Genomic DNA, 25,884 nt, shown 5'->3' with positions numbered 1-25,884 from the left:
CATGTCTGAAAAATAGGAAATCTCCACACACACATTATTACTTATGCATTTTGCTACTCGGCTTTTACACTTTCTCCGTCTAATTTCCATTCAGACTGTGTATTTTGTATTATAGACCACCGTCTCTGCATCTGCATTATTAATTCTTTTTATATTTCACAGAAATAGGAGTGGGCGTGGGTTTAAATACAAGGTGCAACTAAAAACTCAAACTCACTCTGTGAATTTTCACCTGACGCACATGGAAAAGAGCTTTTCCTAAAGAGTCAGAGTCCATGGTTGCTTATGAATAATTATTTAAAATGGCTATACTTTCTCCTTCTACACAGATACTGTATCTAAGCCCAGTGATTATTATCAATTTTACATGTTAAGTATTGATATAACACAGTAATATCACACAGATGGACTAATATTTCTTCAAGCGAGAAAGCAAAGCTATTTCGGGGTTAATGATTAAATGCAAGGCTGCTGCAAACCCAATTTCATTCTACTCATACAAAAGCATCAAAGGAGCTGAATTTCTGTATCATTCGGTTCCAAACATGAAAAAAAAACAAAAAACGATCCACTCCTCTGTTTCCCACACAGACTAAAAGATGTCTCCCTAGAGGCAATTCTCAAAAGCTTTTTGCATCCTGCTGTCTCCTCTCTTTGTGCTGATACCCCTCCCTTGTTTACCACATTGTCTCTCTGCGCATATAAAACGATATACACACACACACGCTCACACATACAGTATCCCTCTTCCATATGCTCTTATTTATGCGTAAAATGACAGGAAGTGACAGGTAAGAGACCGGACAAAGAGGACGAGCAGAGAGAGAGAAAGAAGAGAAAGAAGCCGGGGGGCAGAGTGTGAAAGAGCACAGTTGGCCGGGTGAACAGGAACCTTTTGGCTGCAGATAATGCCTGATGAATGATGTCCTCCCCTAAGGCCCGAGAAGCAGGAAGTGTGGCTCCATATTAATTAGAATATGAATTAGATAGACTCCCTTATCTGATGGCTCATAGCAGCGAGAGCGGCATGATCCAGGCAGCAGCAGCAGCAGCAGCAGCAGCAGAGGTGTTTCAGCAAATAGTTAGATCTCAGGTCACGTTGCTCCCTCTCAACCTAAAATACAAATGAAAGAGTAGTTAGATCACGTTTTTTAAAGGTAATTTTATAATATTTTAGAACATAAACTCATTTATATGCACAACAGAAACAGCAAAGACTTCATTATCTCAGTGCTGTTTACCAACATATAAAATTCATTATTTACATTTCATTGGTAAATGAGTTTGGTCTGGAAGGAAGGAAGCAGCACAGGAAATGTCACTGACAAAGAGCAGCGCAGCTCTTGCACATCGGTTGGCATTGATATGATACTGGCTGATGGTTACTAACACGTTTAATCACCCTTCATTAAAGTCACTGAATGAGACCAGTGTCTAATGTCACGGCAGCTCCACTGAGCTGTGTCACCTATGGAGGAGCAATGTGTGATGTGCAAGGTCTTTTTTTAACATGTCCAACATCTCAGTGCTCAAATCTGCTAATTACCATAAAGTGCAAACTGACATTAGATATTTCAGGCATCCTCTTGTCATCTTAAGTTAATTTTATTGTCACGAACGTCAACAAGCTGCTGTGTGAAGTTGTTTGTGTCAACTGGAAGAAGTGATGACAATTTTTAGTGTTGATTATTATCTGAGTATCTTTTTTTGACAAACCTAGCAGCTATAGCTTTATCTCAGCTGTCTTTTTAAACCATCATCTGTTTGTTTACAGTCACATGTCACAGCTGTACTTTAGCCTTGTGTGTAATTCAGTTTTACATCATATTAAAGGAGACATATTATGCTCCCTTTCCACAAATTAAAATAGCTCCCAGTTTGTTAAAGACATGTCTGTGACATGCTTTGGTCAAAATACCCCAAAAATCAAACATCACAGCTCTTTTCATCCTCTCAAACAGCCCTGTTCAGAACGACTGGTTTCAGTGCCTGTCCCTTTAAATGCAAATGAACCACTGCTTGCCCCGCCCCTTCTACCGGTACCAGGTAGGGGTGGTATTATGCAAATTCGACACCTAGTTACATCACTGGGAGACAACTGAGGGAACAGCTCATAAAACCACGTTGATTTGGAGCCTGAAAATTACAGATTTTTTTGTCAATTCTCACATTTCAGGGGCCGGAGGGCAAGACAAACACCCAAATATACTTAAAGACCTTTCAAAAAGTGATATTTCCATAATATGTCCCCTTTAAAAACCCCCTGGAGTCGTTATCCTCGATTTTTTTTTATTGAACCATGACAAGCATGGAGCATCTTTTAACAAAGTTCCTGCAGTACTTCTGTGTGGTGTGTGAGTGTCTGCTGGGACCGGGTTCATTATAGACCTGTCTCATTACAGCAGCTGCAGCCCCCCCACCACCAGGAAACCAAGAGGGGGGCAGCGGAGAAGACAGAGCCTCCTTGTTTTAGCCCTTTAGAGGTCAGTGGTTGATTAAAATGTTGAGAAGTGGAGGTTAATCAGCTACTGACCCTCGGGGTGATACTGTCTTTCATGGTGTGTTTTAATCAATATGTTTGAGCACTGGCATAGAGATGAACTCCTCCACCCACCTCGCACACAACACAACCACTAGGCCTATCACTTCCCTCACTGCCTGTCCGGCTATTATCCATCCATGGATGTTTGGAGGTAGAAGGGCTCCATCTGAAAGTGTGAAGGCACATTATTATTAAAAAAAGTCAAAAGGTTAAACTCAAGAGGGTGTAGATGTAGATTGGCACGATGCGCCTCTGATGTCCAGGTTTCTCATCTCATCGGCCAACAAAAGGTGTTGGACTGCAAGTTCCGCATGATGTCTCTGACCACAGGAACTAATCCATCACATCCTGCAGAGATGTGCTCTGACTTGCTGTCAACATGGCTGCACATCAAAGGGTAGAAAGTCAGAGGCGAGGTTTTTTCTCTCTTCTCCTGGTCCACAGCTACATAAAAAAACACCACGTCTGGTGTTCTCACCTGACTCATTTAGATGCAATCAGCAGGAAGATGATCAAAAACAACCTTAGGACTAGTGTTGATGCTGTGATCTCGGCTGTCATAGCCGACAAAGGTCAACGTTCGAACATCCTCTCTTAGTGCTGAATCCACTATTTCATTATCTTACTTGGTGTGGCTTTAATATAATATAATATAATATAATATAATACACCCCCAAGTGTCCTGTTCAGTGGAAATGACTTCAACTTATCAAAGCAAGATAAAACACCACTTCTTCTTTACTTTACTTTACTGAGAATACTTTTGTGTACATTTGCTTCTGGTAAAACCTCATCTTCCCCATCAGTATCTTACGGCTTCTGCAAGTGTGTGTGTGCGTGTGTGTGTGTCTGGAAACACATCTGCACATATAGGAGGCTTTAAGGCGATGTGTGTGTGTGTGTGTGTGTGTCTGTGATGAAGCTATTTCCCAGCAGGATTAGGAGTCTGTGGAAGTCGTTACATCTGGTTTAGTGTGATGTCCCCCGGGTTCTTCTGCTGCTGAGAGTTACTATCAACACCTCCACTGTTTATTTGGACCGGCACTGAACTCAGGGTCACTCAACTCCTATCACTACTAATCCCGGTGACGAGGTCTGAACACACACACACACACACACACACACACACACACACACACACACACACACACACACACACACACACACACACACACACACACATATAAATATACCCCACGGCCCTCTGTCGGATGAGCAGAAAGGTGGAAAGTGACCTCAGTCACCAATGGGAACCAATGAGAACCAGCTGTTGCAGCGCTGCGTTTTCTTTTTCTGGTGTGTTTATAGAGTCAGTGGGAGGCTTTGTGATCTTTTCTGATTGTGCCTTAGCCCCCAGGTTGTGTGTATTTCAGCATATTTGTTTACATCACTTGAAGCATCAGGACAATCAGCCCGATTTGGAGGCTTCAAGTGCCAAAATATCATATCATATCGCTTCTCCTTGATGAATATTCATTAATGATCTCTTAACGCTTTCCTTAAAGTGTCTTTTGTTCACAGCTGTGTCTGAGCTGTGGAGGGGCCTGAGGATTGATATACAGTATCGGAGGGAAACTGAAGCGGCGGGGTTAGTGATCTGCTGAGCAGCAGCAAAAACAAAACAACATTACTTCCATCTCTTGTGGCTCCGGGATAATTGAAAATAAATAGTGTTGTGTCGCAGTACTGCTGCAGACTAAATACTAATTTGCGCTGCAGTCAGAGGGCTCCAACACTGTTTACAAATTCTCCTTCATACAATTTCCCTCTGGTCAAAATGGTTCAATCTTTGGTTAATTTTCCCCGAGGCACCCCAGAGGGTTAAACCCCAGTTATAGGTCATAATGTATTTACAAAATAGAAAAGAAAATGCCTAAATGCTGCCACACCGGATTAGTCTAATATGCACATACATGAAAAGCGTTGTCTTCAACGCCGGTATGTATCAGCTTCAGGCCACTCATTCCTAATAAAATATTCATAGATTTCTGCTCGAAATCCTGCAGAAATTGTCTGTCGATGAAATACGGCGCCGAATCTCCATTAAACATCTTTGTATTTCTTTCTATTAAGTTGGTTTATATTGAAACAATGGAAACGCCTGTTTCTGCTGCTCGCCGCTGAATCGGTCCAGTTTTCCCAGAGAGGCTCTTATCTCTGAATGGTTCCTCAAATAAGCAGAGGTGATAAATGAGCTTGTTTTTTTGTCAGTGTTGTTGTCGGTGTTGTTGTCAGCACAGAGACACAAGGAGAGCCCTACAACAGAGAGACAAGAGGCGTTTGAATGACGGCTTTATTTCTCTGATTTGTTTAAGACAATTTATTGTAGGTGAAGTGTGAATGTTGATGTTTAGACTTATCTAATTCTTGAATAGACGACAGCTGGTTTGCTTAGTTTAGCACAAAGACATGAAGGTCTTTGTCTCATTTACTGAAACATTAAATCATGTTTGTATCCTGCATTATTTTGAGAAAGCAAATATACGCACATCACGGTTTCTTGAGGTGCAGGGCAATACAAAAATGCCACAGAGTGATTTCTTTATTGCACACACAACGTTTCAACCAGTTTTCTCTTCTTCAGGTGCTGTTAGGAACATCCGAACACACATCTATATATAAACATGTCGCTTGCATGTGTGTTAATGTGTGATCCAAGTGAAAGGGGGCAAACCTGAAGATAAGGGGCACATCATTAGACTCCCTGCGCGTTAAAAAAGTGTGAATATTTAACAACAGTTAATAAATACAAGCAATGACATCATACGTTATTTGATAGCCAAAATAAATCCATAACAAATCCATAATCCCATAAAGATCATCAGTAGAAACAACGTTCAAAGCAAAAAAATCCATCATTATGAGGGAATAGATTAAAATCAATGTATATAGTGTAAACATAGACACAGAAAAACGTGAAAAACATGCTTCAAGCCTTTGTGAGGGCGATTAAAGAAAGTGTTTTATGTCATATTCCTGATCTCTCTTTTTAGTAAAAGTGTTGTGGTCTCCATCTCTTCTGGGGGGTTTTACGTGCTCGATGCCGATGTGTCTCAGGGAAGCTTCTCTGAAATGCACCGCCACCGGGGATTATGATGTCATTGCTTGTATTTATTAATTGTTGCTAAATATTTACACTTCTTTAACGCACAGGGAGGCAATTTCAAGTCTAATGACGTGCCCCTTATCTTCAGGTTTGCCCCCTTTCACCCACTTGGATCACACATTAACACACCTGCAAGCACCTGTGTCTCATGTTTATATTATTATTATTATAAGTATCTAGGCACCATCCTGGATGATAAACTGTCTTTTGAGAGCAACTCAGATGCCATCTGCAGGAAAGTAAATCAGAGGTTGTTTTATTTAAGGAAACTGAGGTCTTTTAACGTTGATAAGAAGTTTCTTAAACTGTTTTACTCATCTTTTATTGAGTCTATCTTAACTTTTGCAATGATTTGTTGGTTTGGGAACCTTAGCATATCAAATAAGAATAAGATGAAGAATGTGGTCAAACTCTGCCAAAAAACAATTGGCATTAACTTGAATGACCTTGATAATGTTTATCAGGTCAGAGCCATTCAGAGGGCAAGGGCCATTCTGGCAAACCCTCTTCACCCTCTTCATGCAGAGTTTCGACTCCTCCCATCTAAGAGGAGGTACACGTTCCCTTGTCAGGCCAAATCAAACAGATATTTAAAATCCTTTGTCCCGTCTGCCGTTAGATTCCTTAACACGCTGTAGGCGAACCTGTTGGGAAGGATGTACAGTACTGTTATCTGTGATGACTATATGTATTTATATGTATTTATTGTGTCATGTGTGTGCTATGTGAGCTCTACTGTGTTGAACTTTTGCTGCAAACCAAATTGCCCTTCGGGGACATTAAAGATTTTCAAATCAAATTCAAATCAAATATATAGATGTGTGTTCAGATGTTCCTAACAGCACCTGAAGAAGAGAAAACCGGTCGAAACGTTGTGTGTGCAATAAAGAAATCACTCTGTTGCTATCAGTGTGCGGGCATACCCCCCTTCTTTTTATCCTGCATTATTTACCATCCTGCAGTTCCCTTCTTCTTCTTCTTCTTCTACCAGGCCTTTGCTGACAGGTGTGTTACCACCACCTGCGGATAAATGTAAAACCACTGGACGGTCATGTTCCTGTGAGAACAAACACAACTGATAGCCACTGGTAAAAAAAAAAAAGAAAAAGAAAAAGTGAAACCAGAGGTCAGAAACTCTGCAGAGCTTCTCCTCTCCATTTGACACAAGAGTGAAACTCAGCGGTCTGATTCATCCCTTTCCTCTCCGTGCAGTCTGAAGAACGGCTGCAGCTGGATGACGGATAGAAGGAGGCAAATGATTCTCACCTCGCTGACAGTTATGGAGAATTACAGTGATACACCTGAACCCAGGGTCTTATATCGTAATCTACGAGTGTGTGTCATGGGGATGAATGGTGATTGTATTGTGGTGTATTGTCCTCCGCAGTGAGCGCTAAACGATTGTGATGATGACATGCAGCGTAAATCTGCCTGGGCGAGACAGAGTGGCGTGTATGTACGTGGCTTTTTTTTGTATGTGTGTATGTGTATGTGTGTGTATGTGTATGTGTGTGTGTGGGTGTTGTTCTCTTTGGCATGCAGAGGGCAGCACAGCAGTAATTAATGAGTAGCAGCTAAATGGTGCTGTGTGATTCTACATGGTAATGAGAAGGCACTGGTGTGGGGCCAAGCGTGACAATCAGCTCAGCAGAGAGAAAGCATGGGAGACACACCGGTGACACCCAGACCAGAGAGGACGACCCAGCAGGATTTATTGTGGGACTCTGAGCCATTAAAAAAAAAAAGAAAATACGATTATACAATTTGCTTATTGGGACTGTTGTGTGTTGTGACTCTAAACCAATAAGTTTGGTGGCACAGGCTTTGTTGTTTTTCAATCTGACTTGAATTAAACGAGTTAAACAGCCATGCAAATGTGCACCAAAACAATCAGCAACACTAGAAATAATAATAATAATAATAATAATAATAATAATAATAATAATAATAATAATAATAATAATAATAATAATAATAATAATAACATTACATTTTTATTTGTAAGCGCTTTTACAGATGCTCAAAGACACTTTACAAATCATAAAATAGAGCAAAGTCAGAGTGAAATTCAATTAAAAACAGCAATAAAACAGTATAAAACACACAAAATTATATATTAAAAGTTTTGAGCATGATCCTGAATGTTGTTGGAGGTGTGCAGATACGGTGGGTTTGGGGAGTGAGTTCCAGAGGGAGGCATGGCCGTAGTTACCATATATATTGGGGGGGGGACACATCCCCCCCAATATTCAGATATGCTCAAAATGCCCCCCCCCCCAATATATAGCTAGCTGATTTAAAAAATAAAAAAGTATTCCATGTGTTAGTGAATTTACCGTACTTTACCTGAGTATAAGCTGCACCAGATAATTTTTTTTTTTAATGCATATACAGTATAGGCCACACTTGAATACGCTGCAGGTTTTCATGTTGTAACATGAGATATTTACACAGAAAGACAGTAGGGAACTGTCCAAGTCCGAAAGAGATAGAATAGAAAATAGAAAGAGAGCGATTTGGTCCCCCCCAATGCTGACTCCATGGTTACGGCCTTGGAGGGAGGGGGCAGTGAGTTCGGTATATATATATATATAGACATACTTTTAAATTGGCGAGATGATATGGCAGCTCATTGTGGCAGAAGGCAGATTGTTGAAACTGCAGCTGGTTATTGTCTGAGTCACACGGTGGCCTTGTATATATCCGAGCGGCTCAGCTGGCAACAAGACGAACCCGGGGAGGTTTCATTAAAAACAACAACTTATGGCCTGTGTGTCAGGGAAGGAGCTTTTAGTGTCACTAGTGTGTGCGCTGTAATATCCTCATTGTGATACTTATTGTCACGGCATCATTCAACTTAAACGCTCCTGCACTCTCAAGTGAAAGTAATGAAGCTGCTTTCTCTTCGTTATTCGCAGCACTCGGAAAATGTAAACTGTTACTGTGTCAGTGGATAATCAGTAGTATATGAGTGTTGGGACAGGAGTCCTGTCTTTCTGTGGATATTAAAGACCCAGTGGTGACAGTACAGTGATTAGAGTAAAGTACAGTCAGATTTACCTGTGGTTTCCTGCATAAAACTGAGATAAATCCCAGCTGGCAGTTGAATAATTTAAAATGTAAAGCCACGCTTGCATTAGTGACATTTCATACTGCTTCCACTTTTATTTATTCTTTCTTTTTTTGTTACAGAATGTAAATTGGGTAGTTTAAGCAAAAAATACAGGTAGATTCATCCATCAGTCTGAGAGAGAAAGAGAGACGTCGACTCTGTGCACACACATACACATACACATGCTGTCAAACTTCATCACGGTGTAGAGAAAATCAGTCACATCTGTTGTTTACAGCAGAATCTAATTAATAAAATTGAGATTCATGTTCTGCCCAGGTGACGGTTTGATCCTATTTTCATATGCAAATTAAATTCACCATGACAGAAATGACGCAAATGACACAGTAGTGTTGGTGAAAATGCTCATGAGTACACGAAGCTTCGCCATCAGTCAGCACGGTGTGAGGCGCCGTCTTGTAATTAACACTGCAAGATTAACATTGATTTATGTTTTAATAGCATTGTTTCTGTCGGTGATTCAACAAGTAAATACCTTCACAGAGGAATAAAGACATGCATTGTTGTGTGTTGTGTGCAATGTTCCCTTTTATTACCTAATTTAAAGTTTATTCTAGCTTAAATTTATACCTTAAAGTGACAATATCACATGTCACTGTTCACTCACTGCTCTTTTGCAATGATGAAATTGGGTTAAACAACATTGTGTTAATTAGGCTATATCATTGAGGAAACAGATGCAACTCCTTTTAAATTATGGATAACACCTTTAAGGGTTTTGTATTTTTGGACTGATGGTACATTAGCGCACAGTGGGTGCTACACACCATGAACACAGACGCCTTTAAGTGGTGAATATGTTGATGATGTCTTAGGGGAAAGTTTCCTGAAAATTAACCACACAGTTTGGTAACAGTTTGGTATTAATTACAGGTAAAATAGAATATAGATACAAATATGAATACAAATTACTTTATTAATCCCCAAAGGGAAATTCATTTGTCTGTCAGCTCATCTACCATTTGCAGAAGAATGCTAATGTACAGCAGCGAAGAGAGAGGAGCCATCCACCAGCACCGCTCTACTGGTAAAGTTAAGGCGTTCAGCCACTGGTCGTTTATTCAGCTTATTATGACCCATAGTCACATTCCTATAAGGCAACATGTGGTGGTTGTAGTAGCTGGTGCGATGATGAGTTGGTGTAAGTCCAGTCCAATTTGAATCATGTTTATGCAGGAGTGTTGTGTTACGGTTGACAGAAATCATGATAGATATTTATTTATTAACCCTTATAATGTAGGTCTGAGCCTATTTTGGTTGCTTTTGAATACTGTACTTTTGATTTCACCTTCATAATACCACATAAATATTCACCCTATCAATGTTTGTTATCTTTTTTTCTTAACGTATACTGTAGGGCCCAAAAATACACAAAAAGAGTAGTATCAGCTTATTCAACTGGTTCACTTTTTTCTTTTTTGTAAAATTACACAAAAAAAGACAAATATATCGAGAGAGAAACAAATGCCTGCACATCTCATCCCACTTTTACACTTTTACACTGGCGTGATCATAGATCCTGAAGGGTTAACGCAAACCAAGTAGTTGTGGCTGTATAGATGCAGTATTAAAATGCTTTCAGACATCCCTTAATTATTAGATGTTCTTCATTTATTGTGTGAGAAGGTAATAATAAATATTCAGACATAATTGATGATATAATAATGATAGCTTTTGAATGGAGTAATGAACCCAACACAACTAATTAGACAAATAACCTTGTCTCTATTTTCCCTGTAATTGGCACCAAACACAGCTCCTTTCAAAACAAATAACGACCCTGTAAAATAAAACATTTTATTTTCCTTATTTGTTGTTTCCATGACGCTGTGACACAGAAACAGTCGTGTCGGGTCAGTTTCCAACGTGGCGGTCAGATCACCGCGGGGCTCGGAGGACTGAACCAGAACCAGAACAGCTGATGATATCCCATTCAAATGAAATGCTAATTAATCAGATCTACACATCATCTCCGTCAACGCACCAACGGGACCACAGAGACTTGTTCTGTCTGTCCCCACTCATGCATGTCTCAGTCTCTGTCTATCAATAGCTGTCTCCTTTCACTGTTTTTTTTTTTTTTTTTTTGTCTTCTTCTTGTTTGTGTTTGCTCTTTCTTTCCTCTCGGTCTCATTTTCCTCCAAAGAGTTTTTGCCCATCAGCCTCTCAATCTTTTCAATTTTCTGCTGCGCTGAGAAGCATTTAAACTTTATCGCTCCATCTGTTTATTACATGCCACCTCCAGTTCCTGCTCTGTGCCGCCCTCTTGTCCCTCTCTCCTCCTCTCCATCTGTGGATGTGTGTTCTCGGCAACCTTCATGACTCCTCCTTCACATCCGCTCCACCAACACTATTCCTGGACTCATTTCCAACACTTTATAAAAACAAACTTAGAAAATACACTATTATTGTCATTTTTCTCTCTCTCTCTCTTTCTTTTCTTTAATTACATTGACCATTTATGAGCTTCGGGAGCTCTGCCGCTGTCATCATGTTCCCCACAGAACCAAACAGTTGTGGCATCCATTCAGAAATAGTCGGTGCCTGGTTTTTTACAATTTCCCACACTAAGAGGTTGCTGATTTTTTGTTGGTTTTACAGTCTTACACTCTCTTTAGAGCTGAGCTGTAATTACATGCAAAAACACAAAGTTTATACTGTTTATACTGTACACTATATGAGTTCAGTGGTGTCTCGTAAGGATTCGAGTCATGTACCATAGATATTTGATTGTTTTTTGAGTGTTTGTTGTGGTTGAAAATATTGCCCCCATAGTTTAGCCATGGCGTAACTCCAGTTTGCCTGCATCAATTTTAGTCACGTTTTTTGCTCCCCCCAACACTGGGTGACCATCAGGACAACGATTTAGGGGTCAAAAATGACCGGAATTCTCCTTTAAGGTAGCAGTAAGCAGTGGTTGCCATATTCCTGCGAAGCTAGAAAATAAAAAAAAGAGGCCCTTTGCCCTGATGAGCCGAGGCCAAAGGGGGCGTTTGGAGTGAAAGTACACTAAACTTAAGCTGCCAGCTCAGTCGGCTCAGGGTGTAAAGAAATATTAGCCCTGTGGCGATAGTGTGAGTGCATGTGGATCTGTGACTAACTGTGGGTGGAGAATTTCCATCTGTCAATAAATTGTTTCTCACGTCATTGGGTGGAAAGCTTCTCCTGTAATTATGATTTCTCTCGTCCTCCTCCTCCTCTTCCTCCTCCTCCTCCTCAGACTCTGGAGGTCTGAGGGAAAAACAGGTTATCGATTCCTCTCCACATCAGTGCTTCATTTCCTCTTCCCCTGATCTGTTGAAATCACTCTGAGTGACGATTGATTAGCAAAGTGGACTGCGCCTCTGTAATCACAGCTGCTGTCACATGCAGCATGATACAGAGTTGAATTGGTGTTGGTATAAGCAGCAACATTTTTGACATTGTCTTGTCCTTCTCTCCTCTTCCTCCTCTGTTACAGATCACTTTCTTCATGCTGCTGTCAGCGGTGTGTGTGATGCTCAACCTGGCCGGCTCCATCCTCTCCTGCCAAAACGCTCAGCTGGTTAACTCTCTGGAAGACTGTCAACTGGTGAGACCAACTGGACCTTAACCCGTGCATGCTCCAACTTTAGTGAAGACAAGTGAAAGTCACATTTTTACTTGAATTAAACTACTGGAGTACTTGATTTTAAAGATATTGAAGTATTCAAAGGTATATATTTACATCAAACCACAAGTTACACAGTGTATATACAGAACCTACAGCCTCAACCCACTGAAGCTTGTAGATTATGACACAAAAAACTCAATTGACCAAAGGAGCGGCTTATGCAATGATGAGGTTTGCTTGAGGTAAACATGTTAAACGATTAAAACTAAATGAATCTTTTTCCATCTCTCATCAACCTCAAAACATGGACTTCAGATCAGATCAGGGTCTCTGCTGAGGAATCTTCTGCCTCATCTTGATCTAACGCAGCATCATTAGGTCTCTGACAGGGCAACACTTTATGATAAATAGCCTGCACACTATTAGCATTAGTTAAGCATTAATAAATACTGAATTCTTCATTTATAACGCATGAATACTCATTAGTATGTAGTTTATGAATACAGTTAGTGCTTATCAATGATGAGTAAAACATTTTTAACTGTGTTTATAAACTACATACTAATGAGTATTCATGTGTTATAAATGATGAATTCAGTATTTAATGCTTAATTAATGCTTAATAGTGTGTACTTATTAAAGTGTTACCCCACAACAAATACTTCATAGAAAGTCAAAAGTAAAGTCACAAGGTTTCAAGGTTTTCCCCCCCAAAATAAATAAATACAAATACCATAAAAAGTAAAGCGTGAAGGTACAGCACCCAAATAAATATACTTGTCTGAACCAGATTGATGCAATGTGTGCATCAAAACTCAAACAGTTACTCAGTGATATCAGTATCTCCAACCTCAGCCAAGATGTATTAAAAGAAACGGGGCTCATGTGAGGTCTCGTCTAACTCGCAATAACATCTTCTTTATGCTTTGTGAGGCTCCGAGTTCCTCCTCAACATGTGTCTTATCATCCTCTGACACTCATATTTATTCATAGCCATATAAATATTTACTGTATGTTGAAACTCCTAAACCTCCAAAAAAAACTATTTCTAGCCAAAAACACTCTTTACCCAGACTGAAAATACAACATATGGCACACCACAAGCCTGTAAATACAGCCCGAAAACAGCCGGGGCTTTGGAGGGTTCATCCCTGCAATGAGTTGCATCACTTAAAAAAAAGCTGTGAGCTGTCACTTGTAAGTGCACAGCTTGTGTTGCGTTTTGTTGTTGCAGTGTTGTAGCTGGTATCAACAGTCAGACCAGTAGCCACGAAGTCAGCGTGAGTCCACATTGGCAGCACTTCTGTTCTCAGCAGGCTGCGCGCGCTGAGTCAGCACCAAAAAGAGAGCCGAACTCTTTATCTGCTGGTGACTAATGACTCGTGATTGTCACCTCGGTCGTCTTCAGAGCTGAAGCTGAAGTACAGATACACGATGCTCCGGGGCGTCTGATATCACGGCTCCGAAAGACAGCAGACTCAAAAGAGACGATTTCAGAAGAGACACAAAGATCTCCTGACTTAAAGAGTGCCTTCACTCACACTTTACAGATACATAAGTGCATTGAATTTAGCTATTTACTATTTTACAGCACAACAAAGCTTTAGTTTGAAGCCCTTGTAAGTGTTTCCTCAATGCATTCGAATGGACAAAACAACAACTTGTTTCTGTTTCAAAAACTGACTAAAACCCACTAGAGACATTTACATTTACAGTTTAAAACAGTTTAATCCTTTCTCAACTTGTGCACATTGTAACTCTTTGCAGCATTAGTAGCTTTTTAAAAAAATACAAATTCAGCTTACAATGAAAGACATTTGGGTCCATATTTAATCCTGCTGTTAATTCCTAATATGAGATGCTCCAGAAACACTGGATCCATCTCCAAAAATAACTCCCGTGCTGCATATTTTTGTTAAATGAATGACCAGTTAACGGCACCGTGCCTCTCATTTGAAACATGGGTTTTCTTTGTTTGTCTAATTAGCAAGTCTCAGTGAAATTGAGACCTACTTTTCAGGAGAAACACAAGAGCACTAAACATCCACAGTCAGACGTCTACACACAGTAAATCAGGGCAGATAGGAACAATCAAGCTACAAACGCAGCTCATAAAAACAATTACAGGTTAGTTAATGAAGCTAATGAAGTCTAACTGTGACCCAGAGAGCAGCGGTGGTGATGTTTTTGTTTTCGAAGCCGAAGTTTGGAGGACGTGAAGTTCCTCCAGAGCCACGGTGGATATACAGTAGCTGTGTTTTCACAGGCTGAGTAGTTCTGAGCGGTTTTCTAAACTGAGATTCATGCGTAAAATTGGTTGAATACACTCTTAACTGGAGTGAAATGTTTTTTCACAAGTGGTTTCTACCAGAAGCTCCTCCACTCCGCTGCTGTTTTCAGCTGCAGCGTTATAACACCGTGGAAAACAGGAGAATCCGGCGCACTTCAAAATAAGCTTACTAAGCTTTTTCTGCTTGTAGCTGGTGATCAGACTTCACATTTTCATAATTAGATGCAAAGCTGATTTTTTTTTTTTTTTTTCGAATTTACAGCACCAGGGGTTCTGATCTTTTTCGTAACAGAAGAAGTCTCTTGTGACTCATCCAGCACCCAACCCACTAACCCGACCACTTCCACATTAGCTGCAGCTTTTCTCCCTGTGCACAACGAGCAAAACCAGCTTCACTGCTTTTGTGTGCTTCCCCAGAGACCGTCCCCCCCCAGTTGTGACTGAAATATTAACGTTCCTCATCTCCTCTCCCCAATGTAATTAACCCACACTTGTTGGGTTCATGTCCTGCTTTCTCTCTATCTGGGACACACAGCAGAGGTATGCTCTACCTCGCTCTCTCCCTGGGTAGCTCCTCATGTCTCACAGCCTTTGTCTCGTTCACGTACACTCATGATGTGCAGCTACTTTTCTCAGGTACAATATGATATATAAATATATTATATATTATTCTCATGTGTATTTAGTCCTTTGATAACATACTTTTATTGAATATACTTCTCCGGTGTTATTTTTAGGAGAAATAACTTCAGAGCACTAAGCTTAGGCCTGATCTGTGCCTGTGTCTGTTTGTGTGTGTCCCTCTGTGTGTGTCGTGCGTGCGTGTGTGTGTGTGTTTGTGTGTATGGTGTTCATGCATGAGTGCGGATGTGTGTTTCCCCCTCCTCCCCACCAGCTCAAGTTTGACAGCGATGGAGTGTGTGTGTGCTGCGAGCTACAGCAGCAGAGTTCGAGCTGCAACAACCTGGGAGAGACACTGAAGCTGAATCCTCTGAGGGACTGCAACACCATACGCCTCCGTCTCAAGGTGCGTGGGACGTTGCATGTGTTTTTACATGTCAGAGCTGTGATATTCTAAGAAAATATACATTTTATATAGGTTGGCCTGTGTTTGGACCCCTTTGAGATTGGATTAATATCTCAAATCAATACTTTAACTGACTGCAAATCAAACTGCATATTGGATTGGGGTCTATCTGTTTGTACTGGTTGCTGCATCCAGCCTGTCACTTTTCACATTTCAGTGTCTTGTTAATGTGCCAAGTAACTAAGAAATGTACTTGTTGATGTGTGCTGCCATGTTTTAATCACTCTCTGTGATGTCGCTGTAGTTTGGTGACTGTTTTAAATCCTCTGGGATTTTCCAGACGGAGACGAACCTCCAAAAACAGCATCATAAAAATGGATCAGACACACAGGTGTCGCGTGTCCGGTGCATTTTTATGATACTCCCTCCGGTTTTAATATCTCAGTAATTATGAATAATTCGCCAACCCAACTACCCCATGCACTATTCACATGAGAGTTTTTTTTTCCACTTATCATGATCCAGGCTGTTTATTTACCACAGCAGAAAAGAGTGAAAATCAGGATCCAAGATAAAACTCGGTTATATCTTCTCTGTTTCTAAACAAAGCTCAGGAGGATGCAGCTCAAGTGTGGAAGAAACTCAAAAAGACGATTTTTCACATCGAAAACTTTCACCAGTTGGAATTGGAGAAAAATCCATCTGCTGTGTCCCAACTTTGGTGGAACTCAAGGTTTTAAAATGTGTCATGTCATCTAAGTACAAGTCTGGAAGACAAATTAGGTTTTGCACCTATTCTTTTCTCTCCTATCTTTGTCATAGAGGCCACATTGATAAAACTTGCAGTGGTGTTGTCTTTTATTCATTCATCCATTCATCTTCTGTACCGCTTATCCTCACTAGGGCCGCATGGGGAGCTGGAGCTTATCTCAGCTGACTTAGGGCGAGAGGCGGCGGGGTGGGCCCTGGACAGGTCGCCAGTCAATCACAGGGCTAACCATACGTATATACAGACAGACAACCATTCATACGGGCAATTTAGAGTCACCAATTAACCTAACCTACATGTGTTTGGTTTGTGGGAGGAAGCTGGAGTACGGGGAGAACATGCAAATGCATAGAAGGGTCTTTTATCTAAATCAGAAATACTATGCACAACATCAATAACAGCAATTTAGTCAGATACTATAGTCCAGATTAAAATAGATTACCAAATATGCACTGGATTTGCCACAAAATCTTATATACTGTATATACGTATACAGTATGTGTATATTTTCAGTTTGGACATTCATGGATCCCAGAGGATGAATGAATCCTACCAATATTATTATTGATCCCTCGACTTTTTCACTTCTTCAGCACCACCAGAAGTTTTTGGTGAAATATCTCAAACCACCGCTGTGTAAATTGCTAAGAAATTTAGTTTCCTCTTCAGTAAATATTCAATTCAATTCAACTCTTTATTTCAGACACAGAGGCGGTCCATAGAACAATAAAAACACACAAAAATAAAAATACAAATAAAAAAGAGACAGACAGATACTCAAAAATGTCAAATATTTACATATAAGCTAAAAAGCTAAAAAAAAAAAAGAGAAAAAAAAAAAAATTTACATATAAGCTAAAACGCCAATGCTTGAACCTAACCGTACTTAGGACAGGATTTACCAGCGCAGAAATGATGCTGTTTGGTGACTGAGATATTCCACACATACAGCTGAACAGATATTTAATTCAATATTATACCAGCTAAACTGCAGTATATCATTAGAGCATACTGACACTGGCAGTGATGTTACTCAGTGTAACACAATAATATACAATATAACACGAGTAGCAGTCAGTAGTTTCCATCCCTCACAGTGTAAAATATGCCCCCTGAGAACAGTCAAATGACATGAAATACCAAACAAAGTGTTCAGTCTCAGATTAATTGAGCAGGAAGTGGAGAATGGCAACAGCATTTGTCTTTCCCCAAGAGGCAGACTTTTTAGTATGCAGTGTGTATCTAGCCGGGGCCGGTGCATGATCTCGGTAGATTATCTTGACTCCGAGTGTCTGCAGGAATGATATACAGTGTGTGCTACTGTGCTTTTATTGGATAACGATAATCATATCCATTCATTTTTATGTCCCTGATTGATTATAAAACATTGATAACCAAATAAAAGACTTCTTAGGATGAAGCATGCTTATGAAAAGAGGAAAGATCAAGCACATTTGTCATTGTGATCATAGCTCATTAAAACAGATATGGGAATTGGGGCTATAAACCTTTATTAAGTGCCAAAGTGGTCAGATGTGTTGAATTATGTCTCAGAGGAACCTGTCACACCCAAGTGGCCAAAGCCCTCGGCCATTTCACACGGCTCTTAGGCCTCCATTGATCGCAGTGCACGTGCTGCGGCTGCCATATCGTTGAGGTAGACTAAAAGTCGTCGACCTTCTTCTGTTGCTTCTTCACGTATTTTTCACAGAAGCTCCTCCACGCAGAAAAGTGTCGTTCTTTAAGAGGCAATTAAACGTATCCACGTCGCCGCTGCTGATATGTGTCATTCACCCTTTTGCCAACACATTTAATTTCCCTGCTCTCTTTCTTTTCCTTACACGGCCTCAGGCTGTAAATAATCAGTGGGAGGGAGAGCTGAGATAATTTGTGATTTCCTACATGGGGGCGGATGTGTAACCTTTTTGTGTAACCGACTGGCTCGGGGCAAGGTGTCTTCAAGAGGTTAAATATCTGGTGAGCATGCATGTCGAGCACTTTCTCCAGAGGTATCATTACATTCTGCCCCTGTAGGATTTATTGTGTCATTATGTACATTGTGGTCACGAGGGAAATCACAGAAACACAGCGTCTCACATCTGGGAGGCAGATGGATCATCATCACAAAAAATTAGCTCAGATGAAGCCATCCTGAATGTTCCATGCAGAATGAGATGTCTGTAGTTTGTAGTTGTGATTGTATGATTTTACTTTTATTGTTTTATATTCTGACCAAATGATGAGGCGTTAAAATGTTGTTATGGTGTCGTTTGTTAGATTCATTGACATCAAACCTTTTTGTTGGTGTTGGTTTTATCTTTGGTTCTTTAAAATGTAATGCACCACATTTTCTCAGGGATGGACTGATAAAATAAAACATTTTACTTCCATCTTTATCTCTGGTGGTTAGCAGTAGTGGTAGTTTGAGTATTTCAGCTAGCTGGAGACGAGTTGTATAGTCTTTGGAGTATATTCACCTTTTTGTGAGGTTATGTGACATGAGGATCATCAATCTCTCTGTCGGCTCCAGTTGTAGTGGACTAGTAGAGTCTGGATGGAGAGTAAAGACTCTATAATCTGCATCTGAGTTTAAAAAAAAAGATTGGTCTTCGCTTTTGGGGGAAATTTCTTTTGGATTTCACTGGATGAGCCATTATTTTTTTTACAGTGTCTGTCCATTCACTCTCCTGAGAAAAGAATAGAATAGAATAGAAATATGCTACAAATAACAGCATGATATGAATGAAACAAACCGTAGTCTTTTGCCTTGTAGCCATACACAGTCTTGAAATTGTACTAAGACAGAATACAGTAGTTGAATTGGGAATCATTTTATAACACCAGTGGAATAGTAAAATAGGTAAAGCAATAAACACCTACATTATAAAGATCCAAATATATGCATAGTACATCTCATACTATACAGTAAGATATATTTTAAATGGTTCTTTATAGTGATGCTGGCCATCTAGGCTCTATTGTCTAGTATTATGGCTCCATTTTGTGCCTGGGGAGGGTAAATCTGCCCCCGTCTGCCAGAGCTCCTCATAAAGGGGGTGTGAAGAGTTATCTAGGACCGTCTCTCTTGTTCCTGCACCGACTGCCTCCCTCACAGGTTTATTGAGCCTGTGCTGCCTCCTGGTCTCGACCGTGTTGTTGCTTCAGTCCAGATTGCTGTTTATGTGCAACCCCCCCCCCCTCGGGTACTTGTACATCTCCACCTCCTCCTCCCCCCTGATGGTGATGATGAGTGTTGGGAGCACATAAAGAAGCCAAACCATCACATTTGCATGGGGGGGGGGGCTGCCACGGGGCCGTGCTCTGGTGTGTGAAGGGACAAGACCGTGGGTGTGAAAACAGTTTTTCCTTCACTACTGAGACAGTGATTTTAATACTTCATGGGAAGTGGCATCACACAGCTACAACACCTGCTGCTCCTCTGCTCCTCGCCACTGCCATTGGATGTTGGAAAATCTCCGAGGGGCTTTGCCGACTGACTGGACTGCCCTCCCCGAGGCTTCCTGGGGGACGTCCCGGGTTTCCTGTCAGACGCTGTAAAGAGCTGCTCGGGGATGCCAAGGAAAAAGCGTAGGTCAGCGCTGTGACCTGCGCTGAGACTATCAACAGAAGCTCCATGTTAGCTGGAGGAAAGCAGCAGCGTGCCGCTCTGCACCGTGACGGGGGCAGCAGCCACTCGGAGGCATCAGAGTGTGTGTGTGAAGTAGTAGTAGTTGTAGTAGTATAGTTTGTGTCAAGAAGGTCAAGAAACGTCACAGTTCGGGAGATAACAGTTGAGTGTCAGTGACGTGAGAATCCAATTAAATCTGCCCACTGAAAGGTCTGTGGTCACACGGGGCAGCAGGTGCTTCTCCTGCAGGGAGTTGGTTGGTAATCGTCGTGAATACAGATCTAACTGTCAAAGTGGAGGAAAATCACCACCTGGTGTTTTTTCATGTTTAATTCATACAAATCTTTTTCCTTTTTTTAAAAAAGGATAGTTCAACATTTTTGGCAAATTGGCCCATTGCCATAATCCCTATAGTCATAGCAGTAGGTTTGTTACCTTTAATTGTCGGTGCAAGCTGTTTTTAGAACGGCGGAGCAGAGCCGCGAGGCTAATGGGATTTCTTGGTTTCCCTCATCAAACTCATCAAATACACAATCCAACAACTCCAAAACGCTCTGGTGGACAAGTTGTGACCTGCACATTCACCACGCTATGAGATAACAACAGAACGTTATGAGACAGAGTTGTTTTAGAGGTAAATTCATGCAAAACCGCTGATGCACGTTGCCTTCAGGGGCAGTTTTTCAGCAAGCAGTCTCTGCATTTACCTCTAAAACAACTCTGTCTCGTAACGTTCTGTTATTATCTCATAGTGTGGTGAATGTGCAGGTCACAACTTATCCACCAGAGCGTTTTGGAGTTGTTGGATTGTGTATTTGATGAGTTTGATGAGGGAAACCAAGAAATCCCATTAGCCTCCATAGCGTAGCCCGACCGTTCTAAAAAACAGCTTGCACCGACAAATAAAGGTAATGAACCTACTGTTATGACTATAGGGATTATGGCAATGGGCCAATTTGCCAAAATGTTGAACTATCCCTTTAAGTATTTTTTTTGGGCTTTTCCGCCTTTAATGGAAAGTGTCGAGAGACAGACAGGAAATGGGGAAGCAGAGAGGGGGAATGACACGCAGCAAAGGGCCGATTCAAACCGGGGCTGTAGCCTCTAAAACCTGGGGCGGCTGCTCTACCAAATGAGCTGAACACCGCCCCAATTCGCACAAATCTTACAGACATAAACGTTTCAAAGCTCAGCACGGAGCTCTAGTTGGTAACCCTTTAATTTACAGGCCGCTAATTACGTGATAATGTCAAGAAATAGAAATATGTCAAGAAATAACGGTCAATTTCATAGTAATGTCATGTTTTTCAGAAAGAAAGATGCTTTTCATGCTTTGAATTTTTGGGGATTTTTCTTCACCAAGTCCTTACAATAAATTATTTCTGGGCTATTTATACACAATCAATCATTATTTCTTGGCTATATTGTATTTCTCGACATTAGGCTACTATGAAATTTACCATTATTTCTAGGCTATTTCTCGACATTATGATGCAGTTACTTGCTATTTCTTGGCAATTTCTTGACATTATCACGTAATTAGTGTCCTGTAAATTAAAGGGTTACCCTAGTTTTTTTGGTCTCAGACAGGAAGTGGCTGGGGGACATGTTTTGGGTGAACATCAAACAAACAATTAAGAGGTTGTTTTTACAGTCATGTGGTGAAGCATTTGAAGGTGCAGACTAAATAAAGACTAAAAGGACAACATCTCAAAACACTGTCGCTCTTTTAGAAATCGCCCCATCGGTTGTTTGTGCAGCTTTTTACGACTTGACGTTACATTTTATCGTCGAGAAGTTGTGCCAGACAACATCTGTCTTTTCAGCAAATGCACAGTGACGTTTTTACATCCAAGTGACAAAGTCCTTTAGCGGCCGGAGTGATAACAGGAGCAGAGCGATGTTGTTCAGTCCACACAGGAAGGAGGATGGAGGAGATGGATCGACAACACACTTTTATCGCAAATTATTCAATCATTTTCACCACTTGTTAGTATTGTAACCATGACGATGAAAGCCCTGTGTAACTTCACCAGTTATTTTAACCAAAACAACCAAACAAGTCTTCCTCTCTGTCACGTCAATAAAAGTTGAGTTGTTTTTCAATATTAAATTTAAAGGCTGGTGGCGCTGTTTCGGTAAACACTCCCATGGGCTTGTCTCAGGGAAAACAACCTCCTGCAGTATGTGATCATTTAGTTTCAAGGACTTGTTGCATTTAAAGTAGCTCAGCTTAGCTTCATTGTACGATGCTTTAATCCCTCCAGTGTTTTCAGATGTTTTGCCTGCAGGCAATAACCCAACAACACTGTGTTTAATCTTGAAGCCTCAGTACGTTAAAAGGTTGAATCTTCACTGTCACACATGTCAGTGATGTCAATCTGAGAAACACACTTCCTTGACTTTTTATTTATGTATTTATTTGTAATTGCTTTATTTAAATCAATATTTATTGGGTATTTTGGCATCTTGATTAGCACAGGAGCACTTTTAATTTAGTGTTAAACTTTAATTGTCCTGATTGTTTTAATTGGTCTTAATGGATTCAGATGTTTTATTTAACTGTCGCATGTTGGCAGTCTGGATGCTTTACACTTTATAAGCTGCAGAACAAGTTTACCTACGGGTACAAGCAAGTAACCTGAACTAAACCTGAACTACTGAAAATTAAAACACAATTTGGGTGAAATATGCAAAAAAAAACAGTGTGATGAACTTCGCTGCTAAACCACCAGGAAGTCTCACATCACTGCTGAGCTCTGCTGAGTTTCTCTCCTCTGCCAAACACAAAAACGTTTCCACCATGTAAACCAGTGCAGCTCTCACTCAGCTGAAAGCAGCGAGGTCTCCTCTCACCACCAGCTCCACTTAACGTGTCAGACGGACTCGTGCTTCGTCCACATGTCCTCCAGACTCTCGTCCAAACACAAACCATGTTCCAGAAACGCTAAGCTTCCAAGACAAACATGAATTAGTTGTATTTTATATTTGGCACCGCACTAGTTTTTTAAGCCTCTCTGGTTCCAACTGGCATCGTCTGCATTTTAACCTCAGCTCAGCACAGATTTGATCTTTGGCAGCTGGTTACTGGATATCAAACATGTTTGAAAAACAGTTGCAGTTGCTGGTAACTCACACGTTCTCACTTGCCAATTGAATCCAATTTAACATGAAGGGGTTTAAAGGAAAGAGAAGTGGATCATGGAGTCTGGTTTAGTTAGGACGTCTCTCTCTCAGAGACTCAAAGCACCTGCAGCCTCAAAACAAACCACCGCCTCGCACTGATCTCAGCGGGGGAGACGGCAGGTTATCAGACGCTGAGCACAAGTGGAGGTTTTTATTGTTGCTGGTAACAATGTGCCTCTTGAATCTAGTCAATAATCTGGAGGAGACCTTTTTTGTGGTAACTGGGTTTCAATCAAAAGGTGGAACGTGTTGGTTACGTGGGATTTTCATGCCTGTGCTGAATGTCTCTTATTCTTATATTCTGGGGCAGCTGCGTTCAATACTATCTTTATTTTTCATTTTGAATCCTAATATTATCATCTTTTTTCGGTGTACAGTATCTGTGCAGGTGTACACTATGAAGTGCAGGATTTCTAAAGTGATTTTACTTCCTCTCACTTTCCTGTGAGATGTTTAAATTATTAAAACATCACAGAGTCAAAGTCATTGTGCCAGACATTCACGGCTGCTTCTCCTTCCCTCTGCCGTCTCATCATTTGATGATCTTCTAATGTTTGACAAGCAGCACTGATAGTAATAAAATCTCGTATTTTCTCTGAGAAGTTATTTTCACATATAGGAACCATCTGAACCGTGTAAAGAAGAGCAGAATATGTTGTGTGATGGTGTTAGAACATCTAAGACGACTCCTGATCACTGCAAACTGCTTCATACACATACGTAAATTATATTTATTTTCTTTCATTTTGTTGAGGCTGCTGTTGTCCTCGCCTCTCAGTCTGTGTGTACGTGTGTACGTGTGTGTGAAAGTTGCTATTCCCAGAGTCAATTTCCAGGCAAGCGCCAGTCGTTGTTCCTGTGCTCGCCCTTCGTACATGCAGTGGATGTTACAGGTTCATTTATTAGGACATTCAAAACCGAGTGCGGTTTAAAAATGGCCCCACTTTAAGATAATATTCCACCTTTTTGACAAATCGCACAAACGGCAGCATAATGAGACTGCAGTCATGAGTCTTTTCTCTGACTAGTATTTCACCAGTGTGCACATTTGGTTTTTTTGTGCTGACAGATTCAATAGAGGTTCGTCTCCTCCTCTCTGTTCACTGCAGAGTGTGAACATGTATAGTATATGCTTGTGCTTTAACCTTGGATGTTTATGAGGTTGTTTTTTCCTTTATAATTGATTTTTTTCCTCAGGGGATCATATATGCAGACGTGATATTTGTTATTTATGAGTTATAAAATGTGTTTTAAATGTTTTTAATAGTGCAGATCGGCCTTTCTTTTCTTTCTTTTTTTTATTTCTATGTGGTTGTGTTACTTAACCTGACATCCGTGGAGGTTTTCTCACCACAGCATCATAATCAGAACCTGCTGTGCTTTTCTAAACTTGGTTACCTGACTGATGACGTCAGCGCTGTCTGAGTCACCTCCAGTCTTTTCCTTATATACCACGTTCACTTTTCTTTGTTGAAACATCACACTTATTTAACAAGTTCACAGCATCGTCTGTTTTCTCTTTTTCCCTCCTCACCTCACCTTCTCTCTCTCTCTCACCCACCTACCCACCTCATCTTCCTCCTCCTTTCCTCCTTTTGTTCCCTGCTCCTCTAACAGTCTCCTCCTCTCCCCCTGCTTCTCCCGTAGGAGCTGCTGTTCAGCGTGTGCGCCCTGAACGTCATCTCCACCATCGTGTGTGCTCTCGCCACCGCCATGTGCTGCATGCAGATGGTCTCCACTGATGTGCTGCAGATGGTGAGTGTGACTGAGGGGGGCGACGGACGACCGACCGACCGACCGACCGACCGACCGACCGACCGACCGACCGACCGACCGACCGACCGACCGACGACGGTAGCTTGACTTTATTTGCTTTTCAGTGACCACCCAGGGGTCTGGAGATCACTATCGTCAGGTTAGGTAAACACACGCAGACTCAGGAGGGATGTGCCAGCTTTTATCGGCTTCTTTTAAGACGGTGGGAGAGAAACCTTTGATTTTTTTTTTGTTTTTTTGTGCCTGAATCCGTCTGCTTGGTAAAAACAGTTTAATATAAACACACACAGTGAAGGTCAGTTTCAATCAGGGACCTCCTCCCTTGTCAGCCTCCACCTGCAGCCCCAACAATATGGTGGAGTTTAAGAAAACAGCTTAAAACATCTCAGTGGGTATTTCTTTTCTGCACCGTCCTCAGTTTGACCCTCTTCTGTCATTCTGTGTGGAACAATGAAACTATTACCGGCAGCAAAATGCTTTTCAGTCAAGAGGGAAATTAGCATGGCCGAACGTGCCTCCATTCCAAACACGTCAACAGCTGGAGAGGTAGAGAGCAACACTAGTGCCAACATCCCACCAGATATGAAATAGCTCTGCAGTAAAATGTGGTGCAAGAAGATTTTACACATCTTATAAACTATACTGTAAAGTTTGGATTGAGTGCAGATGATAAAACTGAGGCTCTGAGCTTCGAAGAAAAGGGAAATCAGCAATTAATCTCGGCTATGATGTCGACAAAGTTGAATTCACAGAAGTGTTATTGCACAAAAAAAAGTGATAAAATCTGCAACCATTCATTATCCATATATAATCCTGACACAATGCTGCTCTATTA

The 25,884-nt window shown here is 41.0% G+C and overlaps 1 protein-coding gene across 1 annotated transcript in view; it reads left to right on the top strand.

Annotated features, from left to right (window-relative positions):
* The window catches only part of fam189a1 (family with sequence similarity 189 member A1), a gene marked incomplete at both ends in the record, with an annotated part of 117,879 nt that overhangs the window by 82,397 nt on the left and 9,598 nt on the right, over positions 1 to 25,884 (top strand). The window contains 3 exons of the mRNA XM_083994787.1: positions 12,242 to 12,352; positions 15,559 to 15,690; positions 24,921 to 25,028. Of these exons, the coding sequence (XP_083850913.1) occupies positions 12,242 to 12,352; positions 15,559 to 15,690; positions 24,921 to 25,028 (351 nt within the window). The remainder of the gene's footprint in view (positions 1 to 12,241; positions 12,353 to 15,558; positions 15,691 to 24,920; positions 25,029 to 25,884) is intronic.

This window comes from Trachurus trachurus (assembly GCF_905171665.1).
Source record: "Trachurus trachurus genome assembly, chromosome: 3".
In the NCBI taxonomy this organism is placed as follows: Eukaryota; Metazoa; Chordata; class Actinopteri; order Carangiformes; family Carangidae; genus Trachurus; species Trachurus trachurus.
The sequence above is the reverse complement of the archived record's forward strand: the minus strand, read 5'-3'. Positions and strand labels throughout refer to the sequence as shown.